General features: G+C 36.8%; 4 protein-coding genes across 5 annotated transcripts; all 4 read right to left on the reverse strand.

Moving 5' to 3' along the window:
- Window positions 1–1136: 1136 nt before the first annotated feature.
- On the reverse strand, window positions 1137–3381 carry LOC124885162 (probable LRR receptor-like serine/threonine-protein kinase At3g47570). Its single transcript, XM_047411511.1, has 2 exons — window positions 2493–3381; window positions 1137–1474 (listed from the first exon to the last, which is right to left on the reverse strand). The coding sequence occupies exons 1-2, from the start codon at window positions 3379–3381 to the stop codon at window positions 1137–1139; spliced, it is 1227 nt and encodes a 408-aa protein (XP_047267467.1).
- Window positions 3382–3462: 81 nt separating this feature from the next.
- On the reverse strand, window positions 3463–5535 carry LOC107868292 (leucine-rich repeat receptor-like serine/threonine-protein kinase RGI4). The gene is made up of 3 exons (XM_047411512.1): window positions 5313–5535; window positions 4997–5143; window positions 3463–4436 (listed from the first exon to the last, which is right to left on the reverse strand). The coding sequence occupies exons 1-3, from the start codon at window positions 5533–5535 to the stop codon at window positions 3463–3465; spliced, it is 1344 nt and encodes a 447-aa protein (XP_047267468.1).
- A 3312-nt stretch (window positions 5536–8847) lies between these two features.
- On the reverse strand, window positions 8848–9336 carry LOC124897907. Its single transcript, XM_047411513.1, has one exon. It carries the CDS (start codon window positions 9334–9336, stop codon window positions 8848–8850), a length of 489 nt encoding a protein of 162 aa, XP_047267469.1.
- Window positions 9337–12048: 2712 nt separating this feature from the next.
- Window positions 12049–16139, reverse strand: LOC107868294 (probable LRR receptor-like serine/threonine-protein kinase At3g47570). Of its 2 annotated transcripts, XM_016714950.2 has the most exons (3): window positions 15121–16135; window positions 12607–14598; window positions 12049–12518 (listed from the first exon to the last, which is right to left on the reverse strand). In XM_016714950.2, exons 2-3 carry the CDS (start codon window positions 13718–13720, stop codon window positions 12181–12183), a joined length of 1452 nt encoding a protein of 483 aa, XP_016570436.2. In that variant the 5' UTR covers window positions 13721–14598; window positions 15121–16135; the 3' UTR covers window positions 12049–12180. The 2 variants fall into 2 exon arrangements, with proteins under 2 accessions (XP_016570436.2, XP_047266673.1); XM_047410717.1 differs by lacking the exon at window positions 12049–12518 and having other exon boundaries at window positions 13724–14598; window positions 15121–16139.
- Between the last annotated feature and the right edge of the window lie 4387 nt (window positions 16140–20526).

The following is a 20526-nucleotide window of genomic DNA, read 5'->3' on the forward strand; positions in this document are numbered from 1 at the left end:
TAAAAAACACGATTTCATCAGGATCAAAGTTTATACTAGAATCAATACACCTTGAAGCACTAACGGACTGCTCTCAAATCCTTGTACAATTTTGTAATCTTTTATGAATCAATCAGAAAGGACTATACTAATAAGATTCTAGACTTCTGCACTTGAATCACCTCAACGATGAGCCATTTTTAGAGTTAGTCTGATAATATGGCAAAGGGCCCCGAAGAGCAAAGAATGCATTTTTAGACTTGTCTCTCACACCATCAACTGTACCAAAAAGGGACTGTGAGACACTACTCGAACAGAACAGGAGGCATACCTGGAGCTAATTTAACTCTGTCCATTGTTAAATTTACAGGCTTGGTATGGCCGCGAAAAGGACTGTGCAAAATACATGAAGTTTTGTAATAATAACTCAAGAAATTAGAACTTAACATTGAGGGGTCTAATTAAATTTTTTTCTAGTCTTAATTGGTTGATTTGGAAAATCTTGAAGAATGTTGCCTGATTTTCTGCTTCATTAGAGTTTCATATCAGTACTGTATTGAAAAAAGAATGTAAAAAGATAATGCAAATTTTCTTTTTTCTTCACTTATCGTCATGTAAGCTTTTAGGGAAGCATGACCTATAGGTCACGAGTTTGAGTCGTGGAATCAGTCATTGCTATTTGTGTCGGGTAGGTTGGCTGTGTTACAATACCTGGGGGCGATCCTTCTCCATATCCCGTGTGAATGCAAGATCTTCGTGCACTGAGCTGCCTTTTTTATCGTTTAGCTTTATGATATATAGCATTTTTTTCATTGCCCGTTATGCTTGTTGTCATGATGTTATATGTCCTGATAGTGTTTCCAATGTAAGACATTTAAAACAAATTCATTCCGCTTCCAGATTTTCAAGAGGATCAATTTGGTTTTAGTTATTCAATTTAAAGAGGAAACAGTAAGATTCATACTAACCAGCTAGCATTTCTGAAAACAGAATCTAAGATTCACAGCAGCCAGCTAACATTTCTGAAAAAGGAATCATCCAGAAACCAAGTACTAAAACAAAAAATAAAAATAATAACAATCTTCACATAAATCCAACAATTTAGAAAACTTTTGCAACAAACAAGTAGTCTGGATGGAGAGATTCCGAGAATATGCTTAGCATGCAAGAAGTTGAATATTGATCTTCTGTAGCATCCCTACAACATCTTTCATGTTAGTCCTTCTTGCCGGAGATTCAGCACAACAATCTATAGCCACTTTCATTATTGATCCCACAACATCTAGCTCCATCTGTAAGCGACTACCCGTTTGGGTTACCAAGTTGGAATCTACGACGTCCATTACTGCTCCAGGAAGTGAATAACTCACCCATTGCTTCAAGCTAAGATCTCCCTCAAACTCATTAGGCTTTCTCCTAGTAAACGTTTCCAGAAACAAGACCGCATAACTGTAGACATCACACTTTGTAGACACTAGTCCATCCAGTCCATACTCTACAGTCAAACAATTCATTTAAAGATGCAATATACTTTCTAGGTGGGAAAAAAAGAAAGGAGTAACCAGCAAAACTAAGAGACATAATGATACAAGTCAAATGGCCACCTTAATTTTTGAAGACACGATTGGAGGTCATCATTTAAAGGCTCAAGACTTGGTCACCCCGAGGGCACAAGGATATGCAAGGAAGACCCGTTTTGAGCACAAGCAAGGCCGTGTGTGGAAGATTGCTTGGAGCATCGAAGACTTGAGGACTCACGGTTTTGGACAACACTTAATGGGTCATGATTTGGTCATCTTCATTAAGGGTATTTTGGTCACTTCATTGGGTCCAAATGCACTCCATGACCACCCCACCCTTTAAGGGCATTGTTGTCATTTTGTCTTGTCTTGTAATAGAATATAAATAGAAAATTTTAGGTCTTTTTCTCATTAGTTGTTCATTGATGTAAGACTTGAAACATGAAAAACCTTTAGTTGTAGGGCTTGGAATAGCCACCACCCCGAAATGAGGGAAACAAGTGCGGATATCACTTGTGTTGCAATGTTGGCTTGAGAGGGTGTTTAGAGGAGGTAAAGTTCCTCTTGTGTCAACGTAGGAGTTAGGCTAACCGTTGTGTGTAGTGTTAAGGGTCCAAGATTACCATATTCTTGGATTCTTAAGATTATACCAACCAATGTCTAACTATCTATCCATTTTGTTTATGTTGTAATCGTTTGTTTGTGTTCTTGTAATTCAAATCCGTGACTTGTTGTTCTTGTTCCATTGTTGTGGTTCTTCATCTTGTTGTTGTTAACATAGTTTGTTGTTAGCTGTTTTTAGGTGATAAACACAACAATACATTGTATTCTTGTTGTTGTTTGTTGAATCCGAGTGTGGTCTTCAAAAGGGTTCTCGGATCTTTGATCTTGTGGACTGATTTTGAAGTGTGTTTTGTGTTGTCCTTGTAATTCTTGTATCACATACCTGGCGCAATATAAACTAATGTTGTAAGGTTTTAGTGTTTAAATAACCCTCATCTTCACCAAGAAGTTTTGCAATGTCAAAGTCGCTTAGGTGAGCAGCCATGTCTTCATACAGCAAGACGTTACTAGGCTTCACGTCACAGTGAATCACAAGCAACGAGCACCCACGGTGAAGACATTCCAAAGCACATGCCACATCTATCATTATGCTAAGTCTCTTCTTGGTGTCAAGGAAGTAGTTGTGCGAATACAAATACTTCTCAAGACTTCCATTAGGCATATACTCGAGCACTAAAGCCTTGAAATCAAGATTGGAACAACTAGTAATGACTTTTACGAGATTCCTATGGAGAAGGCTACAGAAAACTTCACATTCCGTATCAAAAGTCTTGAATGCTGCATCCAGTTGCAGGTTGAACACTTTAACTGCAATGGCAGTTCCACTTCTGAGAATGCCTTCGTAAACTGAGCCAAAACTTCCAGAACCAATCTGATTACTCTCGCTAAGCTCATTAGTTGCTCGGAGAAGTTCATAGTATGAAATCCTTTCTCTTGATATGGTAGACAATAAATCAGCTTGCTGAGGAACACTTTTACCTCTTCTATACCTTATCCATAGGAGCACAAAGGTCATAGGAACAAATACAACTGCAATTGAGAGCAAAAGAAATGAAAGTAGCAACTTTTTCCTATTTGATCTGTGCTTTGATGAAGTGGGACATGGCGGGACATTAAATCTTGAAGAACCACACAATGCTTCATTGTCGATGAAAAAGTCACTCGAGAGGTTCTTGAAAGGACCCCCCGAGGGTATTTCACCGTATAACTTGTTGACAGAAACATTGAAATACTTCAGGTTATAGAGTTTCTCCAAAGACATGGGAATAGTTCCCGACATATTGTTATCAGAAAGGTCTAGGAATTCCAAACCTACCATGTTGCTCATTGAGTCAGGTATAGATCCTTGCAACTTGTTGTGTCTCAAAGAAAGGTGCACCAGAGTTTGTAATCCTCCAATTTATCTAGGAATTCCATTTGAGAATCGATTCATTGACAGATCTATTAGTGTTGCAGCCTTTAGATTTCCAATTTCTGAAGGTAAAGAACCTACAATGTTGTTTGATGATAAGTCAAGAACCACTAGATCTTGAAGGTTACCTAAGCTTGGTGGTATATTGGAACTCAATTTATTTGAACCGAGACATATCTCCCTAAGGGATGTAATATTCCCTAAACAATTAGGAAGATATCCTGAAAGTTGATTTTGATCCAAGTAAATATCACCCAGATGCTGCAATTTACACATATTATCACCAATAAATCCTGTAAGTTTGTTGTTATTCAAGTTGAACTGCTGGAGGCTTCTCAAGTTGCCAATTGATGTTGGAATCGATCCGACCAAGTTATTTCCAGGAAGATCAAGGTCTAATAAGCTTCTTAAGTTCCCAACTTCATTTGGAATTCGCCCTTTGATTTTGCAATTGCCAGCGTAAAATTTTCTAAGAGAGATGGAAAGGTTCCCTGTGGAAGCTGGAAGCATGCCATTTAGAGGGTTGAAAGGAAGATAAAGATCTGTTAAATTTTTACAATTGGTCAAGGAAGTCAGGAAGCTTAATGATGAATCGCTGGTGAAATTGTTTTCCCCCAAGTTTAGGAATTGTAGATTAGTCAAATATCCAAGTGAGTTGGGGATCAAGCCAGTGAGTTTGTTGTCTGAAAGCTCTAGTTTAGTAAGTTTTGAAAAATTGGAGATGGAATGAGGAATAGTTCCAACAAGATTGGTTAAGCCACCCAGAAAAAGTTCTTCAATGTTGGGTAAGATAGAACACATGTTTGGTGGGAGGCTTCCTGATAGATTGTTGAGTGAAAGCTCAATTATTCTCAGCCTTGATATGTTGAAGATCTCCATATCAAGTGGACCACTAAAACTATTAAGAGAAAGATCAAGTTTCTCCAACTCAACAAGATTGCTTATCTCTTTGGGTATTTTACCTGTCAAAACATGAAGAAAATATGAATACAAGTGAGATGGACTATTTAGCTCAATGTTTATCTATGTGATTCATGCTTTAGTTTGACTTGATAAGAAGACTCTTGAATTTTAATTGGTTATGGGAGAAGGTGTTGACAAGAACTCAGAAAATTATGTAATAACTATATACTTCTCTTTTTCCTATCGTTAATGATCAAAGTCTTAAGAAGGATGTACATATTACATATTTTTTTCTCCATTAAAGTTCTTAATTTAATTCTCTATCAATTTCTGATTGTGCAGATTTGTATTCTTATATGGACTCAAATATATAAACTGATACTTTATTAGAAGTTAGCTAACTACCAACAGGAGTTCAAATTTACTGGTTATTTCATAAAACAGATTAATTTTAAACATTAAAAGACGCTCCTTATATGGTGTTTCTTGTCATACGCTTGAAGATTTATTTATAATTGTTACATTTTATTTCTCATTACATGCATAAATTCATAGAATTTAATAGTTCTAATGGATCTATACAAAATTAACATGAGACACCATTAGAATATATATGTACCTATAAGCTTATTTCCACTAAGTTGTAGAATCTGCATCTTGGTTAAGTTGCCAATCTCCCGTGGTAAGAATCCACTAAGATTGTTCTTCCACAGTGACAAAATTTGCAGCGATGAGATATTGAATATGTGTAAACGCAGAGTAAGTGCTGATAGAAGAAGATATTTTATTAATGAAGCATAAAGCGAGTTACAGATAAACTAAGATGAGTCCTAAACTAACTAAACCAGACTAGTCCTAAATAAATAGAAATACTAACTAATATTACATGTGATGTTTCAATACGCCCCCTCAAGTTAGGCGATGAGTCACTAAGCCTAACTTGAATATATTCTTCTCAGAAGCAAGCTTAGGCAGTGCCTTGGTAAGGGTGTCAGCGATTTGATCGGCAGCATGAATATGAACAACTCGAACCTTTTTGATGTTGACATGGTGGCGAACAAAGTGAAAGTCCACTGCATCATGCTTCACTTTGCTATGGAGGACCGGATTTTTACTCATGAATGTGGCTCCAAGATTGTCACAATAAATGGTAGGCATCTGATGTACTGGAAAGCGCAGCTCAGCGAAAAGATTTCAGAAAGGCCACGAGGTTTCAGAAAGGCCATTAGCCACTGCCCTATACTCAAACTCAGTGGAGGAGCGAGAGACGGTATTTTTATTCTTTGAGGACCAACTAATCGAATTGTAACCAAGGAACAGGATATACCCAGATGTGGAAACTCTGTCAGCAATGTGCCCACCCAAATCCGCATCAGAGTACACATGCAGATTGAAGTCCTCAATGGGGGTTACACGTAGGCCTAGTTGGATGGTGCCATGCAGGTAACGAAGAACACATTTCACAGCTTTCCAATGGAGATCTGATGGTGCTTGCATAAATTGAGACAACTTATTTACTACATATGCGATGTACGGACTAGTGAAATATAGGTATTGAAGCCTGCCTAAGACCCGACGATAGCGTGTTGCATCAGTCAAGTGAGTACCATCATATAGCGTGATTAGCTCAAATGCACTCATTGACGTGTGGACACTTTTATAGTCGGTCATTAATTCATCATTCAGGATCTCATTCACATAGTTTGCTTGGGTGAGAATTAAACCGTCAGAGCTGCGTATCACTTCAACACCAAGAAAATAGTGAAAATTACCCAAATCTTTAATAGAAAACTTAGAATCAAGGGAAGCAATAACCTGATCGACCTGGAAAGTGTTGCTCCCTGTAACAATGATGTCATCCACATAGACAAGGACAAACATTGTGTCACCTAGACCCTGCCTGACAAGTAGTGAGGCATCCGATTTCGTCTTAATAAATCCTATGGAAGAAAGAGTGTCACCGAGGGGCTTGTTTTAAGCCATAGATTGTCTTGCGTAATTGACATATGTGAGTGGGTTTGTCATCATTAGTGAAACCCGGAGGTTGTTCCATGTACACCTCCTCATCCAGGTTGCCCTGGAGAAATGCATTGTTGATATCAAGCTGGCGGAGAATCCAGTTATGGCGAAGTTCCATAGAAAGGATTATTCTGATTGTGGTAGGCTTGACAACTGGGCTGAAAGTCGCATGGAAGTCAATACTCGTCCTTTGAGTGAAGTCTTTCGCAACCAGTCGTGGTTTATATCTATCAATAGACCCATCTGCTTTCCTTTTTATCCTGAAAAGACACTTGCAGGAAACAATATTTTTAGTTGGGTCAGGAAGAACAAGTTCCCAAGTCTGATTTTTAATTAAAGCATCAAGTTCCTATTTTATCGCTTCACGCCACTCGGGATGTTTTTGTGCTTGTTTGACAGCGGTGGGTGTAGTGGTGGGGTTCAATTTAGCTAAGTAATCAAAAAAAAATTGGGTTTGGTGATATTGTTTTGGGAGCGAGTGACAACACGGGTAGGAGGAGAGGGATATTTAGAAGATGAGGGAGCGAGCTCCAACTCAGGGATAGGACGGACTAGCTAATGAACCATGGGTGTAGATGGAATTGTGTTCCTGCGATGATAAACAAAGAGGGGACGCAAGCTGTAATTTGTGTTTGTGGGTATATGCGTTGGTATATTTGTAGGGAGGGATGGTGGTGTGAGTTGTTGGGTAGTAGGGTGAGAGGATTCTGGGAGCCTTAGAATTGTAGAAGATAAGGGTGATAGAAATTTACCTGGGAAAGGAAAAGCTGTATCCACCGTTAGTTCACTGTCGTAGTTGGATTGTGAGCGTGAGTTGGCCTGTAACTCTGCTGGAGAAGGAGAATATACTGAGCGAGGCTCTACAGGTGTTTGGGCATCTATTTCTAATGGAATTAGAAGCTCTGTAGTTATGGTAAGTTTGGGTGTGGGATTAGAAGAATTTGAAACCGTGATATTGTCCCATTTTAGGTGAGGTGATTTGATGGCAATATTGGAGAACATGGTTTTGAATGGGAAAACATTTTCAATAAATTGCACATTGCGAGATAAATATACCTTTGTGGAAATTGGGTCAAAACACTGGTGACAGTGATGTGATAAGGAAAATTCGAGATAGACACATGGGATGGATTTTGGTTCAAGTTTATTTTTGGAGTATGGTTTAAGCCATGGATAGCATAAACAACCAAAAATTCACATGGAGCTATAATCAGGAAATGTTCCAAGTAGACGATGGAATGGGGATTGGTTATCTAGTAGAGATATGGGCAAACGGTTAATGAGGTAGACCGTGTGATTACACGCGAAAGACCAAAATTGGGGAGGAAGGGATGCCTCATGTAAAAGCGTTCTTGCAGTTTCAACGATACGGCGATGTCGTCGTTCTGCAAGCGCAACTCGTTGAGGCGTATATGGTGGAGTAGAGAGGTTCTCAATTCTGTGAAGTGAGAGATAAGGGTCAAGACTTTTATATTCTCCTCCACCATCAGTGTACAGTGATAAAATTTTGGTGTCAAAATGCTTTTCCATCATAGGATGGAATTTTTGGAAAATCTCTTTGACCTCACTTATATTTTTTAATGTATAGAGCCAAGTTTTTTTCGTATATTGATCAACAAAAATACAATAATACAATTTCTTGTGAAGAGATAAGACTGGTGATGGCCCCCATAAATCACTAAAGATTATTTGAACCGGTTTAGAGATACACAATGACAATTGAGTAAAAGGATGTCGATGAGCTTTGTTAGAGAAGCAAGAATTACAATAAAAAGTTTTATCTCGCTTATGAAAAGGTAGCGAGAATTTATTTAAAATAAACCGAAGAACTCTAAAGTGGGGATGACCCAAACGTTGATGCCAAGTAGTGAGAGGAGTAGATGTGGCGGTCATATGAGCTTGGGGATGTGAAATAGGCCACTCATACAGTCCATTGTTAGTCCGACTGTGCACCAACGGTTTTCGCATTTTCAGATCCTTCACAACAAAGTCAAAGGGAGAAAATTCAATGGACTTTGAATTGTCTTGACAAAATTTTGAAACAGAGAGAAGTTTGCATTTAATAGATGGGGCACAAAGAGTGTGAGATAGCTTAAAAATATTATTTTATGCATTTAATTGAGTAGAACCAGTGTGAGAGATGGGAATTTTGTTACCGTCACCCGTGGAGACATCCTCGTTACCGTGGTATGGTTGTAGGTTATGTGGCTCTGTGGTGATGTGATGGGTGGCTCCGGAGTTGACTATCCAAGGGTTAGTGGTAGCAGTAAATCCAACAGCATAGTTGGCTTTGGCCTTAAAGTGATTATGAGACTTCGAACGACAAACATTGGCAGTGTGACCAATCCTATTGCATAGTTGACATCGAGTAACAGTCTTTGGATTGGAGTTGGACTGCCACTTTGGATTGGATTTGGACTGCCACTGTGATGTAGTGTTCGGACGTGAATTCTAATGCCATTGTTGAGAATTATTATTCTGCCTAGGATTGTTATGGTTATTGGTATTGGATTTGGTGGGAGTCGCGACCGCGGCAGTTATGGGACTGGAAAGTTTTCTAACATCCTCGTGACGAAGGAAGAGTTCATGGTCAAGTATCTTTTCAAACAATTCTTCATATGGGACAGCCGTATCACATGCACGAATGGCAGTAGAGACTTCACGAAATTCAGTACCTAGCCCGCTTAGTATTTTGATGATGAGTTCAGGATTTGACACAGGAGAACCAGCAGTGGCTAACTCATCTGAAAGAGACCGAATAGTGTGAAGATATTCAATGATGGAGCGAGATTCCTTAGTGACGCGAGCAAGTTGATCACGCAGGCTGAAGACATCCGTTTGTGATCTGTTTGCATAAGTAGTGTGCAAAGCGACCCAAGCCAATTTGGATGAGTTGGCTGCAGCAACAGTCGGAGCAATGGTGGGTTCAACAGATGCCATGAGGGCATTTTGGATGAGTTGGTATTGACGGAACCAAGTTAAAAAAGCAGGATTGGGAGATACGTTGTTGCCAACGGTCAGGGTGCGAGTAGGGGCAAGAGCGGTCCAAATAAATTATAACCATACATAAGCATGGAGAATTGAACTTTCCAGGTGGCAAAGTTGTGGCCACCACTGAGTTTGATGGGTAACTGGGACGCAGGGTTGAATTGAATAATAATGTTAGCACTCATTGTGTTATCAGCATTTACAACTCTGGGATTGTTGGCCATTGCTACTGATTTGTGTTAGGAAGAGAGAGAGAAAAAAAATAGGATCGTTCTCGTTAGAGAGTATAGAGCTTTGATACCATGTAAACGCAGAGTAAGTGCTGATAGAAGAAGATATTTTATTAATGAAGCATGAAGCATATTAAATAGAGGTATAGATAAACTAAGATGAGTCCTAAACTAACTAAACTAGACTAGTCCTAAATAAATAGAAATACTGACTAATACTACACGTGATGTTTCAATAATATGGAGATTGGGACTGAGCCGGTTATCTGGTTTCCCTCCATCCCATAACTCCATCAAATTAGCAAGATTTCCAATTTCTTGTGGAATTATCCTTGCAGTTAATGTGTAATTAATTTTTTTTTTCTTTTGGAGTAAATAGATAAAATATTACTAGCATTCATAAGATAAAACATACCTGTGAAATGGTTTGTTCCGAGATACGATAACTGCAAGTTACTCAATCTTCCAATTTCACCATGTATTGGTCCATCAAGCTCACTATCTGATAAAGACAATACTTGAAGTTGTGAACAATTTGATAAGCTTGAGGGCATATGACCATGAAGCTTGTTATGAGACAAATAAAGCCCTTTGAGTATTGGGAGACCATGAAGCTTAATTCTTTGGAATGCTTTTATTGGTCTCAACAACAACCACTTTCCTTTTAAATATCTTGATATCCAAACAACTTGTGAAGAAAAAAGGGGGCATCCTCAAGAACTTTTCCGGCTTATGTAGTTTGTTATGTCAGTTCCAAAAAGATAAGTTGCATTGAAATTGATAAAGTTCCGTGGAGTTCGTAATTGCATAAAAGGAATCGAAGTTATGATTGCAGGGTGTTGAGGCACTTCTTCGATGGTCCTTATACGCCTACCAGGCAGCTCTGAAAAATTCAAAATTTATATATGTTTTAGGATAGTGAGAGCAAGTGCAGAATAAGGATTGATTTAAATACATCTAATGAAAGGTGGGACTTGAGAATCTCTCTACAATTATAGTGTATTTGGGTTCTTGAAAGAACTTTTCGGTGTTGAAATTGATCTTATCTATATAATTATTATATATATAGATATATAGATAAGATCAATTTCTCACGTGATTAGTAGCTTGAGTATATTAGAGTTAGGCTTGCTCATTCGTTCCTGACTTTCAGCAATCTTTGTCTGCATCTATCAGTAAAACCTGAAACCTGTCTTCCAGGTCAAGTAACATGATCCATTCATGTGTCAGTCATCAAAAACTTCATTGATCTGACAAAGAATCCTTCAATTTATATGTTTCCTATCTTGCGTAGACGTCTTCAATCTACAGAATCTTTCTCTTTCTACACATAGGACTCTTCAGGATATGCTCAGAAGTGAAACTCCTTCTTTCCATAGGACTCCTTTTTCAACTCAACTTGTTTTCCCTTATCATCAAGTGTATGAATCAAATTAAACTTCTTCAAATTTGCACATATTTATTTCCTTGAGTTTATCATAATTAACCACTCATCTGGTTGTTGATTTCTTCCACCCTTGTCTTTAATCATCGATGATTTTACTACAAGTTTCAGCTACATGAGACAGTGTGTCTGTGAACCAGGTTGACTGACATGTTTCATATCACGTTGTCAGATTGTCAATCATCAAAACTACATTGTACCCAACAAGTACCAACTATGAATGGAAATAGATATTTTCTAACTGCGGTTGATGATTTTTCAAGGTATACTTGGATATTTCTATTAAAACTTAAGTCTGATGTGTGTGTTCAGCTTCAACACTTTCTTGTATATGTCAAAACTCAGTTTGACAAGGATATCAAAGAAGTAAGTACTGATAATGGTACTGAGTTTGTTAACTCAATATGTAAGAAGTTGTTCCAGGAACATGGAATAGTTCATCAAACTACATGTCCATATTCTCCTTAGCAAAATGGTGTTGCTGAGAGAAAACACAGACACATCCTAGAAGTGACAAGAGCTATCAGATTTCAGGTTGAAATTCCAATAAGTTTCTGGGGTTATTGTGTTCTAACTGCAGTATAATAATCAATAGGTTGCCTAGACCAGTCATTCAGCTTGTGAGTCCTTATGAAAAACTGTATGGTAAGAAACCAAATTGTAATCATCTCAGAGTAATGGGATGCCGTGCTATGCCAAAGTACTGAATGAACATGATAAGCTCATGTCCAGAACAAGGACATGCATCATGATGGGGTACTCTAGCGATAGTGAGTCAGCGTAATGGGGAATCCAGCGAATTGTTGAAAATAACAGATCCCTTCTGCAGTGTAGGAACAAAATCCATTTATATTACATGCCTATCTGTATTCATACAGTTAATTCCTCTAAAATATTTTGGTTTTACTTATTCAATTTACAAGTTCCCCCCTGTTGCAACAATAATACTAAGAGAAAACTGTGAGATTTATTGCAACCATCTAGCATTTCTGAAAACAGAATCATGCACAAATCAATTGCTAAAACAAAACAATACAAAACAACAATCTTTACATGAATACAACAATTTAGAAAAAGTTGAAACAAACAAGTGAGTTGGAACAACAGATTCCAAAAACTTGTTCAATATGCAAGAAGTTGAATCTTGATCTTCTGTAGCATCCCTACAACATCTTTCATGTTAGTCCTTCTTGCCGGAGATTCAGCACAACAATCTAATGCAACTTTCATGATTGATGCCACAATATCTAACTCCTTCTGTAAGCGATTACCAGTTGTTGTTACCAAGTTGGCATCTACGACGTCCATTAGTGACTCTGGGAGTGAATAACTCACCCATTGCTTCAAGCTAAGGTCACCCTCATACTCATTAGGCTTTCTCCTAGTAAATGTTTCCAGCAACATGACCCCATAACTATAGACATCACACTTTGTTGACACTCGTCCTTCCAGTCCATACTTTACAGTCAAATAATTCATTTAAAGATGCAATATACTTTCTAGGTGGGAAAAAAAGAAAGGAATATTCAGCAAAACTAAGAGACGAACCTGGCGCAATATACCCCAATGTTGCTAAGGTTTTAGTGTACAAATCACCTTGATCTTCATCCAACAGTTTTGAAATGCCAAAGTCGCTGAGGTGAGCAACCATATCCTCATCCAGCAAGACATTAGTCGGCTTCAGGTCACAGTGAATCACAGGCAACGAGCACCCATGGTGAAGATATTCCAAAGCACATGCCACATCTATCATTATGCTAAGTCTCTGCTTGGTGTCAAGGAAGTAGTTGTGCGAATACAAATACTTCTCAAGACTTCCATTAGGCATATACTCAAGCACTAAAGCCTTGAAATCAAGATTGGAACAACTAGTAATGACTTTAACGAGATTCCTATGGCGAAGGCTGCACAAAACTTCACATTCCGTATCAAAACTCTTGAATGCCGCATCCAGTTGCAGGTTGAACACTTTAACTGCAATGGCAGTTCCACTTCTGAGAACACCTTTGTAAACAGAGCCAAAACTTCCAGAACCAATCAGATTACTCTCGCTAAGCGCATCAGTTGCTTGGATCAATTCATAGTATGAAATTCTTTCTCTTGTTATGGCAAACAATGAATCAGCTTGTTGAGGAGCTCTTTTACCTTTTCTATACCTTATCCATAAAACAATAAAGGTGCTAGGAACAACTACTAGTGCAATTCCCAGCAAAAGAAAAAGAACTAGCAATTTTTTCCTATTTGATCTATGCTTTGATGAAGTGGGGCATGGCGGGACACTAAATCTTGAAGAACCACACAATGCTTCATTGTAGATGAAAAACTGACTCGAGAGGTTCTTGAAAGGACCTCCCGAGGGTATTTCACCATACAATTTGTTGACAGAAATATTGAAATACTTCAAATTTTGAAGCTTCTCCAAAGACTTAGGAATGTTTCCAAATATATTATTATGAGAAAGGTCTAGGAATTCCAAACCTACCATGTTGCTCATTGAGTCGGGTATAGCTCCTTGCAAATTGTTGTGTCTCAAAGAAAGCTGCACCAGTGTTTGCAATCCTCCAATTTCTCTAGGAATTCCATCTGAGAATTGATTCATTGACAGATCTATCAGTGTCACAGCCTTTAATTTTCCTATTTCTGGAGGTAAAGAACCAACCATGTTGTTTGACGATTAGTCAAGGAACATTAGATCCTTAAGATTCCATAAGCTTGATGGTATATTGGAACTCAATTTATTGGAATCCAGATATATCTCTTTAAGGGAAGTAACATTTCCCAAACAATTCGGAAGAGATCCTGAAAGTTGATTTTGACCCAAGTAAATAGCACCCAGATGCTGCAATTTACATATATGATCACCAACAAATCCTGTAAGTTTGTTGTTACTCAAGTTGAAGCGCTGAAGGTTTCTCAAGTTGCCAATTGTTTTGGGAATTGATCCAGCTAAGTTGTTTCCAGAAAGATGAAGGTCTAATAAGCTGCTTAAGTTCCCAACTTCATTTGGAATTCGCCCATTGATTTTGCAACTGACGGCGTAAAATTTTCTAAGAGAGGTGGAAAGGTTCCCCGTGGAGGCTGGAAGCATGCCATTTAGTGGGTTTAAAAATATATAAAGAACTGTTAAATTTCTGCAATTGGTTAAGGAAGTCAGGAAGCTTAATGATGAGTCGCTGGTTAAATTGTTTCCCCCTAAATTTAAATACTGTAGATGAGTCAAATATCCAAGAGAATAGGGAATCAAGCCAGTGAGTTGGTTGTGAGAAAGCTCTAGAATAGTAAGTTTGGAACAATTGGAGATGGAATGAGGAATAGTCCCAATAAGATTGGTGAAGTTCATCACGTAAAGCTCTTCAATGTTGGGTAAGATAGAACCTATGTTTGGTGGGAGGCTTCCTGATAGATTGTTGAATGAAAGATCAATTATTTTCAGCCCTGATATGTTGAAGATCTCCATATCAAGTGAACCACAAAACCTATTAAATGCAAGATTAAGTACCTCCAACTCATTGAGATTGCTTATCTCTTTGGGTATTTCACCTGGAAACACATATAGTGGATTATTAGTGGGTTTAAATAGTTGGTTCAATCTATTTTTGGTAAGATATAAGAATTGCATCTTGTTTAAGTTGTCAATCTCCCATGGTAGAATTCACTAAGATTTTAACTTTTATATTGTCGGTCATATGAAAGTATTAAAAGAAAAAAGAAAAAAAATACGTATAGAAGATAAATATATTCGAACAGAGCCATTAATCTGGCTTCTGAAGTGTGAAAAACTGTCTCAATTATAATGAGAGAATTTTATACTTAACTGGTTCTAGTCTTTACAAACTGGAATTGTAGGAATAACAAACTTGTTCTAGAACATTCTTGTGTGCCAGCTCACTACCAACTAACTATCAATCAGCCAGCTCATCTAACTAACTGAGCAACAACTTGTTGCAGTGGATTAATAAAACAAAAAAATGAATGGATGGAGCAGTAGATCGACATAATGAAATATAATCCTCAACAACATGAAGCAATTAGATACAAGCATTCATAAGATAAAAAACATACCTGTTAAGTCATTTACCGATAAATACAATAGTTGAAGTTGTGAACAATTTGATAAGCTTGTAGGAATATGACCATGAAGCTTGTTTCTCGATAAATAAAGCCCTTTGAGTATTGGGAGAGCATTGCATAAGCCATTGGGAAGACTTCCTGATAAGCTATTCATTGTAAATGCTATATTTTCAATTCTAGAAATATTGAAAACTGTGAATGGTATAGAACCCGTAAGTTGATTATATTGTACGGATAGCACTTTCATGTTGTGAAGATTGCCGATCCCTTCTGGAATGTTTCCTTGAAGTGAATTATGAGATATCTCCAAAGTCTCCAACCTTGAGGCATTCGAGAGTGACAGAGGAATAGAACCTATGAGCTTGTTACCCCTCATGTTTAATTCTCTAAGGTTTATAAGACTTCCAATCACTTTTGGTATTTGTCCCTCTATCAAATTGAAATTCAGATTCAAAGTCTCAAGTTTGGAAATATTAGAAAATGAACAAGGGATGGAACCAGTGAAACAATTATTCTTAAGACTTAGAAATTGAAGTTGGTGTAAAAATCCAAACCAAGAAGGAACCTTTCCGCTGAAGTTGTTGACACTTAACCTAAGATACTTAAGCCGATGCAAGCGTGCCATTTCTTGAGGTAAATTCCCATGGAAATTGTTGCTTCCCAAGTCAAGAGAAACAAGAAATGAGAGGTTTCCAAATTCCCGGGGAATCGTGCCTGTAAGAGCCCTGTTAGAAAGACTCAAGGACTTCACTCGCTGGTGGCGGGAGCCACAAGTGACTCCAACCCAATGACAAACGGACGTAGCGGGAGACCAACTTTCATCCAAGAGTCGGAAATGATTTGGGATTTTAAAGATAGAAGAGCTAATTGATCTGTAGTAATGTTGGTTTGGGTCATGACTGAACTAGCCATAAGCAAGAAGAGTGTTGAGAGAAAAAATGTGAAGGCTTTCTCCATTATTGCAAAAATTAGTAGGTAAACTCTATAACATGTGGTTTTGAGACTTTAAATAGAAATGAGGTCTCCCTTTTGGTCATATCAATACTAATAGCACCAAATTACCAAGTCTTTCACATCTCAATCAGAATTATAAATGTGGTGGCAAAAAAGTCCTCTATTCAGCCAAAGACTTGGCAAGTCAACCAAGTCTTCCTTTATTTTTTGTGGAAAAAAATCCTCTTTAGCAAATAGTCTTGCTTTCATAAATACTGTAGAATTTTGTGGTGAACACTGAAGAGTTGTGCCACACTTACTAAGTATACTATAGTGGAACAATGAGAGCCTTCCTAAGTAGTCAAGTTTTGTCCAATGAATTACTTTCTATATGTTATGAACTTATACCATTCTGATGGCTGATTATATTATCTAGCTCTTATGTTATGAACACATCTCTGACCAACTAGTGAACATGAATAAATCTTGTTATATGGTTGCTCCAAATACTGATGTCTAATGCTGATAGAAGTGAGGAATTAAACCAATGATCATTGGTGTAACTGATAAAGTTGTTGTCGTGTGACTGGAAGGCCACTAGTTCGAGCTGTGGAAATGATCTCTTGCAAAAATGTAGGGTATGGCTACGTATGATATATCCTTAGGGTTCAGCCCTTTCCTAGACCCCATGCATAGTAGGAACTTAATGCACTGGACTGCCCTTTTATTAGCCTCAACAACAACAAATTTCCCTTTAAATATCTTGATATCCAAACTACATGTGAAGAGAAAGGGGGCATCCTCAAGAACTTTTCCAGCTCGTGTAGTTTGTTATGTCAGCTCCAAAAAGATAAGTTGCATTGAAATTGATAAAGTTCCGTGGAGTTCATAATTGCATAGAAGGAATCAAAGTAATGATTGCAGGGCATTGAGGCACTTCTTTGATGGTCCTTATACGCCTGCCGGGCCGCTCTGAAAAATTCAAAATTTATTTATGTTTTAGGATAGTGAGAGCAAGTGCAGAATAAGGATTGATTTAAATATATCTAATGAAAGGTGAGACTTGAGAATCTCTCTACAATTATAGTGTATTTGGGTTCTTGAAAGAACTTTTCGGTGTTGAAATTGATCTTATCTATATATCTATATAATTATTATACTACCTTAAAAGCATAAACTCTAAAATTTTAATGTAAAATTACTAAAATATCCCTGAAATTTTAAAAGAAATTAAAAATTAAAAGTAAAATTACTAAAATAACCCCAAAATTTTAAAAAAAAAAAAAAAGAATTATATACAATTTTCCAACCCTGGAACATTGCCTTTGCATCTGTAGTGAATAGCCACAATTTTTAACCAAAAAAAAAAAAAGAAGAGAGAATAGACGCACAACTTGGATAGACACCAACGTCAGACAAATCTAACGAATACAACTTTTCACTTTACTCTGTTGAAAGACTTGTGATGCAACTCTTCGCTTTTCTCTCTGTTGAAAGACATAATCACATAAACATAACGCACAATTAGGACAGACACCAACGTAAATCAAATCTAACAGATGCAACTTTTCGCTTTTCTCTGTAGAAAGACATAATCACATATTACACTGTTCCTACAAATCTCCAACTTCTGCTGCGTGAAACAAACAGGTATGCCCTATAACTCCTACTTACCCAAGCTTACTAGTTACTACCTGTCGAAGCACAACATCTTCTTCACTATGTTTGGCGTTATTTTTTCCTGCACATTACATATTCAACTTTCGAATGGCTAAATTTTTCACCCCTATAAATGAGTTGTAAGCTTACACCTTCAAATTTTAAACCCCTAATAGCGTTCCAATCTTCCTCACAATGTTTGGTTTTGACTTTCTCCCTGCAGATTACAATATAGGTTCTGCATTCTAACATGAACATTGGTACTTCTTCCCTTGAGGATTTTTAACTCTAAAAAAACATAGAACTTAATTAAATGTCTACCGTGGTAAGTCTGAAAGAAAAAGAACTTTGCGTTCATTAAACAAATCATCTTCTTTGCTACGTTGGTCGCTTTTTTTTTTGGAGAGGTCGTTCATTATCAATGTTGCTTCCCTTAGAATTCACAATTACAAAGTCACTTTTCTGTCGGCAAAATGTATCTCACCCTAAACAAGTTGTAAACACACGTGAACTCAGGATAGTCTCACCGATTAATAGTTACCCCATAAAATAGCCTTTTGACGCCTCTTGCTCTGTGAATTTGATACAGCTGAAACCATTTTGTACCCCTGGATAAATGAGCCATATGTTTGTGAGAGCGCCTGCATACTCTTAAGGTCGGAAGTCAGGAAAAAATACACAGTAGAACATAAGGACTAATAAAATCCACGAAGAATACGCCAGTACAAGATTTCAATTCTTCCACAAGAGATGCAGTAGTTCTGATATGTTTTGTAAGGTAGGTGGTGTTGATGCTTAGTAACATTCTTGTAGATTAGAGCCTTAATGGAAGGATGGTTCTTCGTTGTTATTATAAAGTCAGAATCCAGAGTACGCTAGGAAAACCACTCTTGTTTCTCGCTGTGGCATGACCTCCCAGTTACATATTTTCTCATCTATGTGTCCATGAGATCCTATATATACTATGAAATGATATGATTTCCATATTATGCACTTTATAATTATCCTCTACATTTAGCTGTTGCAGATTCCTTTGATATTATCTTCCATCTCTATGTATATGGTTTATTATTCATCTTATTAAGATGCCTCGCAACATGTATTCTAAGATGGACATGAAGGGAAAAATATTCCTAAGGTTAATGTACTGTATTCAAAAAATGATAATGTGTAGCTAAAATTTCCTTTGATTAATATTTCCCTACAAAGAGTATAAACGCTACGTCTCGTCCACGTTAAATAATATAAAGGCTACCAAATAGTCAAATCCACGAAATAATTAAGATTATCAATAATTCAATTATACAATTTATAATCCAAATTTAGAAGAGATTTTTAGGTATTCTTCCTAATTAAAAGTTGTGGTTCTTCATGTATGTAGTATTCTCTTAGTCCTTAATTATGTGATGATATTCGGATTTCGAGAGTCAAAATAAATTATTTTTTAATCATAATTTATTCATTTGTCATTTTAAATTATTAATTATTCTAACCTATATTATTTTAAACGTAGTATTCAACTATGTAAATTTCACGTTCGAAGACTAAATGATTATATATATGTTCAAATCTAGGGTCAAAATTAAGAGTAATATTAAAATGGGTTAAGGTGATAGGTTGGGTGTGGGTGGATTGTTTTTAATGAATCAAAACTTAAAAAAAAAAAAAAAAATGGTGTGGACCTCTAATAAGAGACCACGTGGCAAAGCTGTATTTTTAGAAAACCACCGTTAAAAAGTACTGGCTTGGATGAACCAGTTTTATAACGGCATGGCATGAATGAGCCCAACTTTTAACGATGACATAAATGAGTCATTTCTGATAGTTCAGTGGCATATTTGAGTTTTTTCCCCTTTTATTAAATAATTGATTCTTGACTAATATTTTTAACAATTTAGCAGAGTTTCAACTTTAAAGTGTCGAGTCTATTTAATTTTAGTAGGTTTAGCATGAAGAAATATCTAATATGAGTAAGTTTAGCATGAAGAAAAGCAATTAATGAGTTTTTTCAACTTTCAAAAAGTTATTGCAAATCTTATAACTATTTTTCCTCATGAATTTATTTTTTTGTCAAATTGTTGCTCAAACTAGAATTAAAAAGAGCATAAAAATGTTAATTAAGCTTGTCATTCTGTCAAATAACTGGCAACTAGGAAAAAAAAAATCCTGATAAAATAATATTATTTATTTAATTTGACTTACTCATAATTTGAAGCACACCCAACCAATCTACAAGTGTTAATCACGTCGTTTGATTTACTTTTCTATTACTATTTGAAAATATTTGATAATTGCATAGTTGCTTAACATACTATACATTGCTATGATTTTGTGTAAAAATAAGTTATGGCAATTCAAGAAAATCAGTCTCCATATTGAATGTAAGGCAATTGCTCCTTGTGTTAATTTTGAAAGAAAAGACACTTAACACTCCATAATTTGCACTATTTTAATTGGTTAGCTTGTGCAACAATACATCGCTGCTCCACCCTTAACCAGAGGTCAAGGGTTCGATCCTGGGTATGAAAAAAACTCTGTTGGGAGCGCTGCCACCTTAATGGGCCCTGCAACACGCGATCTGAATTAGTCGGGGCTCCAATGCGGACACCGAATACCGGATGAAAAACAAAAAAAAACAATACATGTGTAATTCATAAAAGATTTTATCAACAATGTCATACATTTAGAAATTACAATGTGTTCATATGCTCCAATTGTGTTCTTTACTGAAGAATTCAATTTTCTTGCTCTGTAAAGAATCATTTTAAATTCATCCAAAATGAATTAATATATACTAAATAATGT

Source organism: Capsicum annuum, chromosome 4 (genome assembly GCF_002878395.1).
Source record: "Capsicum annuum cultivar UCD-10X-F1 chromosome 4, UCD10Xv1.1, whole genome shotgun sequence".
Classification (NCBI taxonomy): Eukaryota; Viridiplantae; Streptophyta; class Magnoliopsida; order Solanales; family Solanaceae; genus Capsicum; species Capsicum annuum.